Below are 18,356 nucleotides of genomic sequence, written 5' to 3'. Positions count from 1 at the left end.
ACTATGCATATTCTACCACCCAGTAATTCCACTCCAAGGTATACATCCATGGAAAACCCTCACAAGTGAAGACATTTACAAAATGTATATTACAACAGTGCCTAGAGGAGTTAACATATGTAAAGTACTTAACATACTGACTGGAATATTATTAAGTGCTCAATAAATGTTAGGTATTATTATTTTAGTATTACTAATTGAAAAATCTATTCCTACTGAGGAATGGATGTATAAATTATGATTTAGTCATATGATTTAATATTTTACAGCAGTAAAGATAAATTAATTTATTCTATATGCATTATAATGGAAAGATCTCAAAACATAGTACATGGTTGGTAAAGCAAATTTTGAAAATATATGAAAAAACCATATTGTTTTTTGATACGTAAGTTGTGGTGAAATACAAAAAGTTACATAACAACTGCTAACTAGTGATTAATTCTGGAGAGGGAAGGAGAATAGAGAGAGAGATTAAAAAAAAAAACCTTCAAATGTTTCTATAAAATTTTGTTTCCTAAGAAAAGGTGTGAAGCAAGTATGACATAATAGCTAACATTTAGTAATTCATGGAGGGTATATGAGTGTTCATTATGTTTTATCTTTTTGAATGTTTGAAATATTTCATACGTGTAAAACTTCATAAAAAGGAACTAGAATAAGAATAATATCTTATACAGTCATAGCACTGACTAGGTGCCAGGCACCATTTTAAGTGCTTATATTAACTCCTTTAATACTCATAATAACCCTATGAGGTAGGAAACATTATAATCCCAATTTTACAAATGAGCAAATTGAGGCCCTGAAAAGTTAAGTGACTTCTCCAAGGTTACACAGCAAGCACTTTCCAGAGTCTGTGCCACACACACTGCCTCTCTATACTTTCTTCTAGAAAATCAGAAATAACCTGCAAACTCATTCAACAAAATGATTAATGCTGAAACCAACAACCTGTCTCCAAGAGAAAGACCATGTTTTATTTTCTTTCCACCCAGAATGAGAAATCAACTAAATTCAGATAAAATAAGCTATATGTGTTTTTAGAATTCAAGAAGTTAGTATCATATACATTATTTAAGACATAATATAAGCTTTTCCTCTTTCCCCTATATAAACTACACAAACTTTAAACAACTCACTTGGCATTCTTTTCTGCATCTAAAAGAGCTTGTGCCAAATCCTTGTGGGCCTTCTCTGCTTCCTTTGTTAATTTCACATCATGTGCCTGAACCAAACACAGTTCCCTGAAATAAAAAGAAATGTAAAACTCATAGTTGATGTCTTCTAAAAAGTTTCTATACGGGAACTCAGGCATCTTCTCAGTTATCATGTGTACTTCCCGTCTTAGTTTTTCCACCTTATCAATAAATCTAGTGTATATTCTGAATGGAATCTTGCCAAGTTTGACAATGAAATCGGGTTGGCAAGAAAAGACAGAAAGAAGATATGGGGGTAGGAGGGATTCTCTAGAGTAGAGTGGAGGCAGATGCTGACAGGCAAGCCCTCCATTCTGCTCTACTCCACTTTCTGATATGCCTATCTTGTCCTCTTTCTTCTTATTACTAATCATCTTGCCACAAGGTAAGATGATCACTAATCTTGATTGCTGTATAACAGTTATTTCTCTTTAGGATCTAAAACTTAACATCTATAATCATGACACTGCTCTCTAAACCTGAATAAGATAAGCATCTGTATCGTAGAAGGAAGAGCAAGAATCTTTTCCTTATCACATATATATAGAGCCTTAGATTTGTGTTAACCTATGTAACCCATTTATTTACATCCAAGTCTACAACTATATCCAGTTCTTTTTGTTCTCTTGCTAAATATGAAAAGGCAAAAGAGTCTTCACATTTAACCATTACACTTTCCCTGAATATTTTTTACTGTTTTAGAGACATAACTTTGACTTTTATTTTCTGTTTAGGATAATCACAGTGTTTACCTGGTCAGTTCTTCAATAACATGCTTGAAATTATACAATTCTTCTAAAATCCGCTGGTCAATCATTCGCTGAGTTACCAAGTCCTTGTAGAAGTCAATCATCTGCCGGGCAATCTGGTCAATCATTTGTACATACCTCTCTCTGCATGAAAAAGAAGGAAAACAAGACATCATGCAGAAGGAAAGCAAAGGGAGCCAGGAAATATGCAAGACAGCAAGTATGTCAGGGAAAGAAATAGTAAACTAATATTCACAAAAGATATGTGGGAAGAACAAGATAGAAAAAGAAAGGGATCTAGGCTGTGTTTTCCTATCATGCTCATACAAGTGAATGAACAATTGTGGAGAATTGTAAACAGAGCTATAATTATTTGGAATATAATATCCGAGATGTAAAACAAAAATAAGGGCTTGTTTTATTTCTTTGTTTGTATTATAAGCTCTGTAAGGATAGGAACCTCGTCTTACATATTTGTATCTTTATAACGTCTAACAGAGTGCCATGAATATAGTGAGATTTTTATAAATAGTTGAATTCATGAATAAAATCACTTTTCTAAAATTGATCAAATGTAAAATGATAACAACTTTTTAGAAATAAAGACCTTAAATACAAAAACAAAAGTTATTTATTTTGCTTCTGAATAAAAGTAAATAAAATATTTGGGAATAATCAAAATATTTTATAAATAATAATTTATAAATTATAAATACCAAACTGAGCAATCTTCATTTATATTGAGAGCGATCTAGGTTTTATAATATCATAAGCCTGAGGCCCTAAAATTGTAGTATCTTTGAGTTGAACTGATCATTTAGTCTAATCTCTTACCCACTAACAGAAAGAATTATCCAGCCCTTGCTTAAACACTAAGGTAACTTTTAAGTAAACACTTGAAGAATCAGTTCAATATTCAGTTCATACATTGGAAAGTATCAATTTAAAAAACATCTTCTTTTGGACTTCTCCTCCTGGCAATATAGGGACTAGATACTCTGAAGGGTCCTTCCATTACAATACAACTAAATCTGTAGATGAGCATACTTTTTCAAAGCATTACTGGGTGTGTAGAAAGAAATAGAAGTCTCCAGGGATGAATAAATCTGTAGATGAGCATACTTTTTCAAAGCATTACTGGGTGTGTAGAAAGAAATAGAAGTTTCCAGGGATGAAAAACAAACAAACAAACAAAAAACAGTCAGCTAAGAATGGATTGGGAATTGTATGCAGCGTTCAGTAAACAAACCCAAGGTCAGGGTTTCCCCAAGGAAAAATAACAACACTAGGACCCAGAGATGAGACACTGACCCACTTCAAAGTGGGAGACCTGGGCAAGCGTAGGACTACTGCATGAAGCCTGGATTCTAGAAGGAAGCAAATGCAATTTTAAAATAGTCAAAAAGATTTGAAGAGACAATTCTCACACACACACACACACACACACACACACAATATGGCCAATAAACTCATGGGAAAGTGCTCAACATCATTAATTGGCAGGGAAATGCAAGTGAAAACCATGATGACATACTAGTACTCACTCATTGGAATGGCTAGAATTAAAAAGATTTACAATACCAAATGTTGACAAAAATGTAGAACAACCAGAACTCTAATACATTGTTAGTGGGACTACATAATGATACAACCACTTTGGGACAAGGTATGACAATTTCTTATAAAATAAACTTACACCTACCCTATGAACCAGCAATCCCACTCCTAGGTATTTATCTTAGAAATGAAAACATATTATCATGAAAAGACTCATACAAGAACATTTATGGTAGCTTTATCTATAGTAGCCCCAAACTGGAAATAGCCCAGTATCCATAAAAAGGAAAACAGATTAGGGCAGAGCAAGATGGCCAACTCGAAGACCCTACCTCTCATCTCTCCCACAAAGACAAACAAACCAATGAATAAACAAATACATTTTGACAAAAATAACTAAAGGAGAGCACTGAAGCATCAGAGGAATAACGGAAATGCTAGTGAGCACAGAAACTCAGGATAGCCACAGAGAATGGAAGGAAACACCAGGCCTCCATCACCCCTCCCTCAGCCAGGAGCAGCTTGGAACCAGGAGGAACTTCTTTCTTTAGGGAAAAGTTGATCAAGAAAACTTCAGTAGTCCTCATTAATACCTTGGAAACCCACAGGCCTCACCACTGGGAACCGTGGCAGTCCTCAAAGGCACTAAGCCCAGCTGAAGGAGCTATCTGGAGTCCATACACTTGTGCTCCCCTAGAGGAGCTGACACTCTGCCCCACCCTCTGTGGTCTGTGCAGCTACCACACTATGCCACCTTGGAACTGGAGCTGCTGGTGGAGGGTGTCTTACTCTGGGGGTGAGTGACACCCTTCATCCCAGAGATGAAGCTGCCATTGAATCAACATCCCCAACCTGAGCTGTGAGAAGCTGTTATACCCCCTCCCAGGTGCAGCTATGCCCCTTCCCCTTGGGCAGGAGCTGAAGCTATGCACTCTGGACATACAGCTCCAGGAAGCTCAAAGATCCCCATATAGATTCAACCCAAAAAGGTCTTCTCCAAGGCACATTATAGTCAAAATGTCAAAAGTAAAAGACAAAGAGAATTTGGAAAACAGGGAGACAAAAGCATCAGGTCACATATAAAGGAATCCCCATTAGACTAACAGCAGATTTCTTAGCAGAAACCTTACAGGCCAGGAGAGAATGGGATGATATATTCAAAGTGCTGAAAGGAAAAAAATTGCCAGCCAAGAATACTGAACCCAGCAAAGCTATCCTTGAGGAATAAAGGAGAAATAAAATTTTTCACACACAAGCAAAAACTGAGAGAATTCATCACCACTAGCCTGGCCTTACAAGAAATGCTCCAGGAAGTCCTACAACTGAAAGTGAAAGGAAGAAAAACTACCACCAAAAAGACATGTAAAATAATAAAATTCACTAGTAAAGCAGGTATACAAATGGGAAAGACAACGGAATCAACATTTATCGCTACAGAAAATCAACAAACTATAATGATAAACAATGAGAGGAAGAAAGGAACAAAAGATATACAAAACAACCAGAAAACTATCAACAAAATGACAGGAATAAGCCTTCATCTATCAATAATAACCTTGAATGTAAACAGACTAAATTCCCCAATTAGAAGATATAGACAGGCTGAATGCAATAAAAAAACCAACGCCCAGCTATATGCTGCCTTCAAGAAACCCATTTCACCTATAAAGACACACATAGACTGAAAGTGAAGAGATGGAAAAACATATTCCGTGAAAACAGAAACCAAAATCAAACAGGAGTAGCTGTACTTATATCAGATAAAACAGACTTCAAGTCAATAACTGTAAAAAGAGACAAAGAAGGTCATTATATAATGTTAAAGAGCTCAATTCAGCAAGAGGATATAACAATTATAAATATATATGCACCCAACATTGGAGCATCCAGATACATATAGAAATATTATTAGATTTAAAGGGAGATATACACTCTAATTCAATAATAGCAGAGGACTTCAACACCCCACTCTCAGCATTGGACAGATTATCTGGACAGAAAATCAGCAAAGACATTTGATTTAAACTGCATTATAGACCAAATGGACCTTACAGACATTTACAAAACATTTCATCCAGTAGCTGCAGAATACACATTCTTCTCATCAGCACATGAAACATTCTCCAGGACTGGCCATATGTTAGTCCAAAAAACAAGTCTCAACAAATTTTGAAATACTGAAATCATATCAAGTATCTTCTCTGACCGCAGTGAAATAAAACTAGAAATCAATAACAAGAGAAATCTTTGAAATTGTACAAATACATGGAGATTAAAGAACATACTCCTGAATGACCAACGGGTTAAAGAAAAATCTGAGAAGGAAATTTTAAAATTTCTTGAAATGAAAGAAATAAGAAAAACAACACACCAAAACCTATGGGACACAGCAAAAGCAGTACTAAGAGAGAAGTTTATAGCAAAAAGCACCTGTATCAAAAAATAGAAAGATTTCAAATAAACAACTTAACAATTCATCTTGAGGAACTAGAAAATCAATAACAGACCTAATCCCAAATTAGTAGAGGGTAAGATATAATGAAGATTAAAGCAGAAATAAACAAAATTGAGACTCCTTCCCCCCCCCCCAAAATACAAAAAAATCAACAGAACAAAATATTGGGTTTTTTTTTAAGATATAATGAAGATTAAAGCAGAAATAAACAAAATTGAGACTCCTTCCCCCCCCCCCAAATACAAAAAAATCAACAGAACAAAATATTGGGTTTTTTTTGAAAAGATAAACAAAATTGACAAACCGTTAGCTACACTAACCAAGAAAAAAAGAGAAAAGACTCAAATAAATAAAATCAGAAATAAGAAAGGAGACATTACAGCTGATACCACAGAAATACAATGGATCATCAGAGATTAGTATGGACAACTATATGCTAACAAATTGAAAAACAAATTGAAAATAGAGGAAATGATAAATTCCTAAACACATACAATATACTAAGATTGAACCAAGAAGAAAGAGAAAACCTGAACAGACAAATTACACAGAATGAGATTTAAACAGTAATAAAAAAGTCTCCTGCTAAAGAAAAGCCCAGGACTGAGTGGCTAAATTCCCCCATTTAAAGAAGAATTAATACCAATTCTTCTCAAACTCTTTCAAAAAAATTAAAGAGCTAGGAAACTCTTCCAAATTCATTCTATGAAGCAGCATTACCCTGATATCAAAACCAGACGACAAACAAGAAAAGAACTCTATATAACAATATCCCTGATGAACATGGATGCAAAAATCCTCAACAAAATACTAGCAAACCTAATCCATCAGCATATTAAAAAGATCACTCACTATGATTAAGGGGGGTTTATCCCAGGGATGCAAGGTTGGTTCAACAGACACATATCAATAAACATGATACAAGAGTACTTCAAAAGGTACATGGAAAAACAGAATTAAAAGATATACAAGGGTGTCAGGCCTTAAAAACTAACGCCACCTTAAGTGACATTACAAGCGGCGCCATTATGGGCCCACAAGGGTGTATTAATGTGGCAGCCTAAGACAGCACCAGGAGGAAGTAGGGTGGGGGTGTCTGCAGGAACCTTGCCTTAGCCCTTATTGGCCAAATACGCGCTTCCGTGCTCGAGGTTGCAATAGCTAGGCATTGAGACAGGATGAATGCTCTCTTGACCTTTAAGCTGATAAGATTATGTAAAAAACCTCCCCTCCCTATCTGCCTTTAAAAGCAAGTGCTTGTGTGGTAATAAACGGAACTGCTCAACAGAACCCCTGCCACGTCTGAGTGTCCTTTAACCGGGCTGGTTGGGGGGCCGGCGGTGTGCTCACCTCTCTTCACGGCTCTCTTTCCCCATCTCCTTCCAAAGGAGACAGGAGGGAAAGAGGAATCCCGGGCCGTTCGCTCGCCCACTGAAAGGAACGAGGCTAGGGCTGTTTGGGTCGGCCGGTGGCGGACCCGACACAAGGGCTTCTGGTTAAGATAGGGGAATGGATGGTCCCCAGCATCACTCTCTCCCCCAAATCAACCAATTTACAAACATTAAAAAATAATAACAGTCGGGGGGGCCGGCCCGGTGGCGCACTGCTACAGTGCACCGCTTCGGAGCGCGGAGGCGCTCCCGCCGAGGGTTCGGATCCCACATACAGACCGGTTCCCGCTCACTGGCTGAGCGAGGTGTGGGAGCAACACCGAGGGTTGTGATCCCGTTGCCGGTCCCTGTCCGGTACGGGCGCGACACTGAGGATTGCAATCCGTTGCCGGACACGAAAAGAGACCAAAAAAAAAAAAATAATAATAATAATAACAGTCAAGGTGGGGCCACAAGAGCCCAAGTAGAGGAGGAGAGACTTAAGGAGTTCACGAAGGCAGGAGAAGCCACAATGAAAGAAAGAAAGGATAGCTCCCACCATTTTGAGCCCTGGCCACTTCAAGGCTGGTGCTGGTGAGCACATGGAACAGGAGCTGGCAAAAGCCACAGCTGTGTCTTTCCTATGAAGTTGCTTGGAGACAGCATGGGAGAAGAGGGCCTTGGCCCCCTGGCCAGCAAGACCACTAACAGGGTTCCTGTGGATACACACAGGAGCAAGAAGCCACAGACAACAGAAAAAAGGAGCCACTCAGAAGCCGGTGAGTCATCGCAATGGACCAGCACATGGTGTGTCCCATGGGAAGTGTTTGGAGTGTAAGCAGTTGGGGAGACAGGCCCACCAGGGGCACATTGGGGCACAGCATGGATACCTGATTTTCCCCCCAGTCAGCACAGGACCACTCAGTGGTGATTGGTCAGGAATACTGAACAGCAGGGGGTGCAGTTTGCTGAAAAGACTCGGGCCCAGACCAGAGTTTCCATGCAACCCAAGTGTACCAGACCTCATCAGACCCAGAAGTACATACAAGGTCAACCACTAAAACAAGAGCTGCACAAAAAGCCTTCCCCAGGTAATCAGCAGCAAAGCAGCAATTTAGCTTAGCTCAACTACAGGGCTCAAGTGCTCATCCCCACAGGAAGATCCCTGATTTTAGAAGTAAGCAAAGGACAACAAATTAGCTCTAGTGCAGAGTTTAAGTGGTGGGAACAGCAAATAATCCAACACAGAACTGAAAGAAAAAAAAACCCCAAATACCTACAGATCAGAGACAAAGTTTAATATTAACTAGTAAAGGTCTAACACCACCAAAGAACACCTATAAAACCTAGAAGGACCAGAAGCCCCCTGGGATCCTAAGCCAGGGAGGTGGGAGGGCCATGGGCCTCAGCCACACCCCCACAACAACCACACCCAGCCCAGCTATGCACTGAGCTGCAGCAGGAAAAGCTCCAGGCTCCCAAGCCAGGGCAGTGGGGGCCAAGTACATCAGCCATGCCTCCCTGACATCTGCAACCAGCCGGTACAGGAAGCAGCCCAGGCTCCTGAACTGGCGCAGTTGGGAGCCAAAGGCTTCAGTCACACCCTTCTCACATCTGCATCCAGCCTAGCGACAACACAGCTACCGCTGGAAGTCCCCTGATCTCCCCTGCCAGAATGAGGGGGGTGACACGGGCCTCAATCATGCTCTGCCTTCTTCTCCCTCTTCCCACACTATCTCCCCTCCCATTCTCTTCTCCTTTTCACCCCAAACTATTCCATAACAACATCTTAGAATGAGGCATGGAGCTGGGGGAAGCTGAACCCAGCCACTATCAAGTAAAGGGCACACCAAAAACATCATTTTCACATGGGTATCCCTCATAGCCACCACAATTGCCATGGCTGCCGCAAAAGCAGCTAGTCTCTATGGCAGCAGTCATAGCTACCATGCAGATGGCACGCCAGACTCTCAACTTCATTGACACAAGGAGAGGCACCAGCAGAGACAAAAAAAAAAAAAAGAAAGAAAAGGTCCTCTCTGTCCACAAAGCACACTCCAGAGTAATAGAAGAAGCATCTGATTTATGATAATAAGGGAGGACTTGATCACACCCGTCTCAGTACTGGACAGATTATCTAGGCAACAAATCAACAGAGGAACAGTTGATCTATCAGATGGAGAGAACAAATCTATGGTTATTAGAGGGGAGGGGGAGGAAAAGGGGAAAGGAAGAGATTGGATAAGGGGCATAAAGACTAAATATGATTTGTAACAATGAATATAATAATAAAAAATATAAATAAAGAAAAATCTTTCTTAGCATTAAAAAAAAGATATACAAATATTTCCACAAACATTTTGAAGTACTCCGGTACATCATATCAACAGAATGAAGGACAAAAACCATATGATCATCTCAATGGATGCAGAAAAAGCACGTGACAAAATTCAACATCCCTTCATGATAAAAACCTTCAACAAATTATGCATAGAAGGAACATACCTGAACACAATAAAAGACATATATAACAAACCCACAGCTAATATCATACTGAATGTGGAAAAGCTGAAAACTTTTCCTTTAAAAACTGAAACAAGGATACCCACTCTATCCATTTTCATTCAACATAGTACTGGAAGTCCTACCCAGAGCAATCAGGCAAGAGATAGAAATAAAGGGCATCCAAATTGGAAAGGAAGAAGTGAAATTGTCCCTATTTGCAGATGATATGGTCTTATATATAGAAAACCCTAAAAGCTCCACCAAAAACTCTTAGAACCGATAAAGTCAGTAAAATTGCAGGATACAAAATTAACATACAATGAAGCAGCAATGCTTCTACACACTAATAACAAAAAAGATGAATAAGAAATAAAGATAGCAATCCCATTTACGATAGCTACAAAAAATCAAAATACCTAGGAATTAATTTAACCAAGGAGGTGAAAGATTGCTACAAGGGAAACCATATAACATTGGTAAAAGAAATTGAAGAGGATGCAAAGAAATGGAAAGACAACTCATGTTCATGGATTACAAGAATTAATATTGTGAAAATGACCATACTACCAAAAGTAATCTAGAGATTCAATGCAATCCCTATCAAAATACCAATGACATTCTTTACAGAAATAGGAAAAACAACGCCAAAATTTTTATGGAACCACAAAAGACACCAAATAGGCAATCCTGAGAAAAATGAACAAAGCTGGAGGCATCACACTACCTGACTTCAAAAAATACTACAAAGCTATAGTACCCAAACAACAGGGTACTGGCATAAAAATAGACCAACTGAACAAAATAGAGAACCCCGAAATAAAGCCATATATTCACAGCCAACTGATTTTTGACAAAAGTGCCAAGAATATTCATTGGAAAAAGGACAGTCTTGTCAATAAATCGTGCTAGGAAAACTGGATATCCATTTGCATAAGAATGAAACTAAACCACTACCTCTCACCATATACAAAAATCAACTCAAAATAGATTAAAGACGTAAATGTAAGACCTCAAACCATGAAACTATTAGAAAAGAATACAGAAGAAATGTCAGGACGTTGGGCTAGACAAAGACCTTACAAAGAGGATCTCAAAAACATAGGCAACAAAAGAAAAAGTAGACCAATGGGACCACACCAAACAAAAAGCTTCTAAACAGCAAAGGAAATAATCAACAGAGTGAAGAGACAACCTACAGAGTGGGAGAAAATATTTATAAACTATGCATCTGACAAGGGATTAATATCCAGAATATACAAAAAACTCAAACAACTCAACAGCAAAATAATAATAATAATCTGACCAAAAAAATTGGCAAATGAACTGAATAGACATTTCTCAAAATAAGACATAAAAATAGCTAATAGATATATGAAAAAATGCTCAACATCACTAATCATCAGGGAAATGCAAATCAAAACCACGATGAGATACTCATCTCACTCCAGTTAGAATGGCTTTTATTAAAAGAAAATAACAAATGCTGGCGAGGATATGGAGAAAGGGGAACTCTTATACACTGTTGGTGAGAATGTGAAGTAGTATAGTCATTATGGAAAACAGTATGGGGCCAGCCCGGTGGCCCACTCCGTAGAGTGCGGCACTTGGGAGCATGGTGGCACTCCCGCTGAGGATTCGGATCCCATATAGAGACCGGTCTGCTCACTGGTTGAGCGTGGTGCAGGCGCGACACCGAGGGTTGCAATCCCGTTACCAGTCACGAAAAAAAAAAGACAAAAAAAAAAAAAAGAAAACAGTATGGAGGTTTCTCATACAACTACAGATAGAGCTACCATAGAATCCATTAATCCCACTACTGCATATATATCCAAAGGAAAGGAGATCAGTATATCAAAGAAATATTTGTACTCCCCTGTTCATTGCTATACTATTTGCAACAGCCAAGATATGGAATCAACCCAAGTGTCCATCAACATATGAATGGATAAATAAAATATGGTATGTATATATATATATATATGGTATATATATATATGGTATATATATATGGTATATATATGGTGTGTATATATATATATATATATATGGTATATATATATTGTATATATATATATATATATACACACATATATATATATAAAGAATGGAGTACTATTTAGCCATTAAAAAGAATGAAATCCTGCCATTCATGGCAACATAAGTTAGCTTCGAGGACATTGTGTTAAATGAAGTAACCCAGGAACAGAAAGAGAAATACCACATGTTCTCACTCATATGTGGAAGCTAAGAAAGATCATCACATAGAAGCAGAGTAGAATGGTAGTTACCAGAGGATGGAAAGGGTAGAGGGGAGAGGAGATAGTGAGACATTAGTTAATGGATACAAAAATACAGCCAGATAGGAGGAATAGTATCTATTATTCTATAGCACTGTAAGGTGACTATAATTAACGACAATTTATTGCATAGTTCCACTTAGCTAGAAGAGAGGATCTTTAATGTTCACAACACAGAGAAACGACAGATTTCTTTGTTTGAAGTAATGGGAAAAAAATCAGTGGTTGCCAGGGTTTCGGAGGAAGAGGCAAGGAGGGAGAGGAGGGATGAATGGGCAGAACACAGAGGATTTTTAGGGTAGCAAAACTATTCTGTATGATACTGTAATGGTGAATACATGACTTTATGCATCTGGCAAAACCCATAGAACTGTACAACACAAAGAGGGAACTCTAATGTAAAACTGAGGTAATAATAATATATCAATATTGGTTCATAATTGTAATAAATGTACCACACTAATGTAACATGTTAATAATAGAAGAAACTGTATGTGTGGGGTGGAAGGATATGGGAACTATCTGTACTTTCTACTCAATTTCTCTGTAAACCTAAAACTGCTATGAAAATAAAATTTATGGGCCGACCCCGTGGCTCACTCGGGAGAGTGCGGTGCTGGGACCCGTGGCTCACTCGGGAGAGTGCGGCGCTGGGAGCGCAGCAGCGCTGGGAGCGCAGCAGCGCTGGGAGCACAGAGGCCGCAGGTTCGGATCCTATATAGGGATGGCTGGTGCGCTCAATGGCTGAGCGTGGTGCCAAGGGTTACGATCCCCTTACTGGTCATGCACACACACACAAAAAGAAAGAAAATAAAGTTTATTAATAGGAACAAAAAATAAATAAAAAAGAAAGGGAGAACAGATAAACTTTTTTGTTCCATTCATATAATGGAATACTACTTGACAATAAAAAACAAGCCACCAATAAATGTAAGAATGTGGATGAATCTCAAAACGTTATACTACATGAAAGAAGCCTTACATCAAAGAGTACATATTATATGATTCATTTATATGAACTTCCTAGATAGGCAAAAGTAATCTAAGATGGAAAGAAGTCAGAACTTCTGGGAAGGGTGGGGTGGAGATTTACTGGGAAAGAGCATGAGAGAACTTTCTGGGGTGATGATAATACTCTATATCTTGATCAATGTTTGAGTTTCATAGATGTATGTATTTATCAAAAGTCAACACACATATAGAAGATTTATGCATTTCACTATAAAGCGAAAAAAGGTTTAACAACTTGCTATTTGGCCTCATCTATGTTTCCTGGCTTCTGAGATGCCATTTTCATCATGTGACGAAGCATATCGTCAATTAAGAGAGAGAAGAAAAGAACACGAAATAGAACATTTTTATTAATACTTTCAAGGACAACACTAAAGAAACAGACTCTTCTATTTAATTAGCCAGCTGGTGCCATTGAATACATAGGGTCTCATTGACTTTAGAACACAGAAGTGCTGAGAGCCTTTTCAGGTACCTTTTGAACCAGCAGAGGATATTGAACACTTGACTCCGGTATTAGTCCCTTTCTGTTGCTTGTAACAAAATACCTGAAACTCAGAACCATGCCCCTGACCACCATTTTTAACCCATTCATTATGGCATGGTCCTACAATCTAATCACCTCTTCAAGCCTCTACCTTTCAATTACCAAAATAGAATTTCCCACCCTCTTAGCAGTCACAGTGGAGCAAAGTTTCTAATACATAAAATTTGGGGGACACTATTCAAGCTTCAGTGAGTTTTGGGGGGACATAACTCAATCCACTACAGCAAGAGAGCTGGGACACTTAGAGACGTTCCTACCTGGGAACAGACTGGAATGTCTTTGGGCCCTAAGGAAGGTTTTTAGGACAGAGAAGTACCTCTTAGTAAACTCACTAGTGCAGTAACAGATTTAATTTTGATTTATACCAATACACAGATGATCTGTCCAATGCTGAGAGAGGGGTGCTCAGGTCCCCCACTATTATTGTGTTGGAGTCTTCTGCACAGCAAAGGAAACAATCAACAGAGTGGAAAGACAACCTACAGAATGGGAGAAAATATTTGCAAACTACACATCTGACAAGGGATTAATATCCAGAATATACAAGGAACTTGAACAACTTCATAGTAAAAAAACAAATAATCCAATTTTTAAAAAAGGGCAAAGGAGATAATAAACATGTTTCAAATGAAGACATACAAATGACCAACAGGTACATGAAAAAATGCTCAACATCACTAATCATCAGGGAAATGCAAATCAAAACCACATTGAGATATCATCTCACTCACTCCAGACTGGCCATTATGAAAAACTCTGAGAATAACAAATGCTGGGGAGGATGTGGAGAAAGGGGAACTCTTCTGCACTGTTGGTGGGACTGTAATTGGTACAGCCATTATGGAAAATGGTATGGACATTTCTCAAACAACTATACATAGAACTGCCATATGATCCAGCAATCCCACTTCTCAGTATATACACAAAGAAATGGAAATCATCGTGTCAAAGGGATACCTGAACTCCAGTGTTCATCACAGCTCTATTTACAATAGCCAAGATATGAAACCAACCTAAATGTCCATCAATGGGCGACTGGATAAGGAAACACAATGGAATACTACTCAGCTGTAAAAAAGAATAAAATTCTGCCACTCGCAGCAACATGAATGAGCTTGGAGAAAATTATGTTAAGTGAAGTAAGTCAGTCACAGAAAGAGAAATACCACATGTCCTCAGTCATAAAAGTGGGTGCTGGGAAGGAAGGAAGGAAGGAAGGGAGGGAGGGAGGGAGGGAGGGAGGGAGGAAGGAAGAAAAAAAGGAAAATAAATATTGAACTCTGGTTAATGATAAAAACGTTGAGTTATTTAGGGTGAACTACACTGATGTCTACAATTTACTTTGAAATACATGAAATTGATGGATAGATAGATATTATTTCTAATAAAATATTAGAAAAAAAATTTACCAAAAAAAAAAGGGCTGGCTGGTTAGATTGGATGGTTACATTGTGGACCTGATAACACCACCATCCAGGGTTTAATCCCTGTACCAGCTAGCAGATTAAAAAAACATGAAAGGTACCTGCATCCAAAGATATTTATATTGTCAACCAAAAGGAATTATAGCAGCATCCCTATCTCTGTAATGTAAAAGTTTTGTTCAGCTCATACCCAATTTGGCAATTACTCTTCCCACTACAAAAACAGATATTATAAAACTTTCCTGCAGCAATAGGCCTCAGAGGCAGTCTGCATGAGGAGAGATACCGACAAGCTGATCAGAAAGCATTCAGTAAGAGACAGAAAAGAAAGGGCCGAGCCCGTGGTGCACTCGGGAGAGTGAGGCGCTGGGAGCGCAGCAGTGCTCCCGCTGTGGGTTCAGATCCTATATAGGGATGGCCAGTGGGCTCACTGGCTGAGCGTGGTGCGGCTGGTCTCAAAAAGGACAAAAAAAAAAAAAAAAAAAAAAAAAGAGACAGAAAAGAAAGCTGCAGTAACATGCAAACACAGAGAGGGTGTTAGAGGCTGATAGCAAGTATTTTCCAGGACCTAGTGCTACCATTTACTAGGGACTTCTACTGGATCTTTACAACAATCTTGTGAAGCAGGGAGGACTCTGTAACATGCCAGGCTCAGGACAGTAGAAGTCCTCCCATTGAAAGTAGTCCCTATACCTTCAAAAGAGCTCCTACCACAACAAAATGCTGGTCACCAGATTATTCTGGATCTGTTGAGTATTTCACCATTCCACAAACCCATCATGAATTTTGGCAGCAATTACCCTGAAACCACATTGCTTATTCTCACCTACTTTGTACTCTTAACTCCATCTTTACCCTATTATTATAAATCCTTGGCTTTGAAGCCCTACTCGGCTCCTATCTCTGGCACTTTGGATTTAGTATTTTTATTGGTCTCTCTGGTGTCTGACTAAACTTTTCCTAAAGGACTTTGCCTTTGACTTGCCTGCCTGTTACTTTCTATTGAGACTTCCTGGGATATAACCCTATCTGGGCCCCTAGAATCTTACTCCTGAAACCATCTAGAACATTCCTTACCACACCTACTCCTCATTAGCCATCTAGTTCTTTTGCATTAATTCCTCATCTTCCCATCTTAGCTTTGTACTTAGATTGACAACTCAGACCTCAGTTGTCCCTATCCTCATTCTGATTTTGCATTCTCCAGCTCTTCATGTTATTCTAACTAATATTCCTTTTTATCTAATCTTAGCCAGTCTCTTATTGATGGCTTTGCTCCTTGTTTCTCAGCACTGCCAAACAGAGGGAACTCAGCTTCCACAAATCAGGCAGTGGACAAATAGGGAAAATTGATACTATCAATTCCCATTTAGAAGAAACTGATATTCAGAGAGATCTAATAATTTGCCTATGTTTCCATAACGAGTGAGCTGAAAATTTGTAATCTGAACCCAGGTACCATGATTCTACTATCCCTTTCAGCTTTTGGGGAAGTACCATAGTCGTAAGAAGAATTATAGTAACAATAGTATTTATTATCATCATCAATAATAGTTATATTTATATAGCACCTACTTCTGCATTCTCATTTAAACCTCACCACAACCCTATGAAGCATCTCAATGCTGTAACAGAGCAGATACTTAGTAAGCACCGTTGATTCATGAACAAACAAATCAACAAAAACTTTCACTATTTTCTTCATTTACAGATGTGAAACCTAAGGCTCATACTTTTACCAAGGTTAAGCACCTAGATAAAGATTTGGAACCAGATTGGTCTGACTCCAAAACCTATACTTTTTCCACTATTTCACACAGCACTTCACTCCCAATCATAAAAGAATATGGTGTCACACATCCCAATAGAAATCACTTTAAGGGAATTCTCAACTACTATATTCTTAATACAATAAAATAGAATATAATAAAAATGCAATTAGGTTCCTTATTATCAATAGAATATAGAACTGTAATTTCATGACTTTCTCAAAAGTCGATATAAATGCAATTCTAATATGAAATTCAAAAGGAAACTGGGCTGCTCCAGTGACAGCTGTAACCTGATTTTGGACAGTAGTTCTCCTCTCTCTGCACAGTCCACGCTGACTTGTCGGATCAGTTCATGAAATACTGTATTGTAAATGGTCTGTTCCTTCTTCAATATATGCAGTAGTTTGTGCATCTGTCAGAAGATAAGTAACATGATCAGACTTATACAGTCTTAACAATCAAAGCCATTTTAGGAGGCAAGTGCTCTGAATGTGAATAAGTTTTAGAAACACCTTGATTAATTTATTTCACTTACATTTTCATATATATGTAAAAGTGAGATATAATTTTTAAAAATCTGTCTAATCATGTGCCTCTTTAAATGACATGCTGAGAAGGTCATAATATCACTTTCATGTCATACCTGCCAAAAATACAAAACCTTAACCATGAGCACTAAACCTTAATCTAATCATCAGACAAACCGAAAATGAGGAACATTCTACAGAATAACTGGCCTGTGCTCTTCAAAATATTAAGGTCAAGAAAAACAAAGAAAGGCTAATGAACTGTTTCAGATTAAAGCTGTCTAAAGGAACATGACAACTAAAAACACCACGTGATCCTGGGATCCTGGCGTAGGGGGAAAAATAGTATAAAAGCTATTGGGACAATTGATAAAATATGAAATTTGAACACGAACTACTTTAGATAATACTATCATGTCAATGTTAAATTTCCTGATAAAATGTTAATTTTCCTGAACTATATTATGGATATGTAAGAAGATTTCCTTGTTTGTAGGAAATATACTCTGAAATATTTGGTGTTAAAGAGGCATAATTTCTCCAACTTACTCTAAAATGGTTTAGAAGAACTATGCATATACATATAGATAGAGAGGGAAAGAGAATGATAAGGCAAGTAGGGCACAATGTAAACCATTGGATGGAGAATCTGGGTAAAGATTACATAGGAGTGCCTTGGATTGAACATTTTCTGTAAAATTCTATACAAATAAAAATTTACAAAAGAAGAAATAGCTCTAGGGGCCGGCCCGGTGGCGCACTGGATAGTGCGCCGCTTGGGAAGCGTGGCGGCGCTCCCGTCCGAGGGTTCGGATCCCACGTACAGACCGGCTCCCGCTCACTGGCTGAGCGAGGCGCGGGAGCAACGCCGAGGCTTGCGATCCCGTCGCCAGTCCCCGGCCCGGGACGGGGGCAACACTGAGGGGTGCGATCCGGTGCCCGG

General features: G+C 38.5%; 1 protein-coding gene across 1 annotated transcript in view; it reads right to left on the bottom strand.

The window, feature by feature from the left end:
- AXDND1 (axonemal dynein light chain domain containing 1) overlaps nucleotides 1-18,356 on the bottom strand; it is an 88,671-nt gene that overhangs the window by 41,388 nt on the left and 28,927 nt on the right. The window contains exons 8-10 of the mRNA XM_008592051.1: nucleotides 17,177-17,298; nucleotides 1,952-2,092; nucleotides 1,143-1,247 (exon numbers count right to left, since the gene is read on the bottom strand). Of these exons, the coding sequence (XP_008590273.1) occupies nucleotides 1,143-1,247; nucleotides 1,952-2,092; nucleotides 17,177-17,298 (368 nt within the window). The remainder of the gene's footprint in view (nucleotides 1-1,142; nucleotides 1,248-1,951; nucleotides 2,093-17,176; nucleotides 17,299-18,356) is intronic.

Source organism: Galeopterus variegatus, unplaced genomic scaffold (genome assembly GCF_000696425.1).
Source record: "Galeopterus variegatus unplaced genomic scaffold, G_variegatus-3.0.2 Scaffold7539, whole genome shotgun sequence".
Taxonomy (NCBI): domain Eukaryota; kingdom Metazoa; phylum Chordata; class Mammalia; order Dermoptera; family Cynocephalidae; genus Galeopterus; species Galeopterus variegatus.
This window is presented reverse-complemented; position numbering and strand designations above follow the sequence as displayed.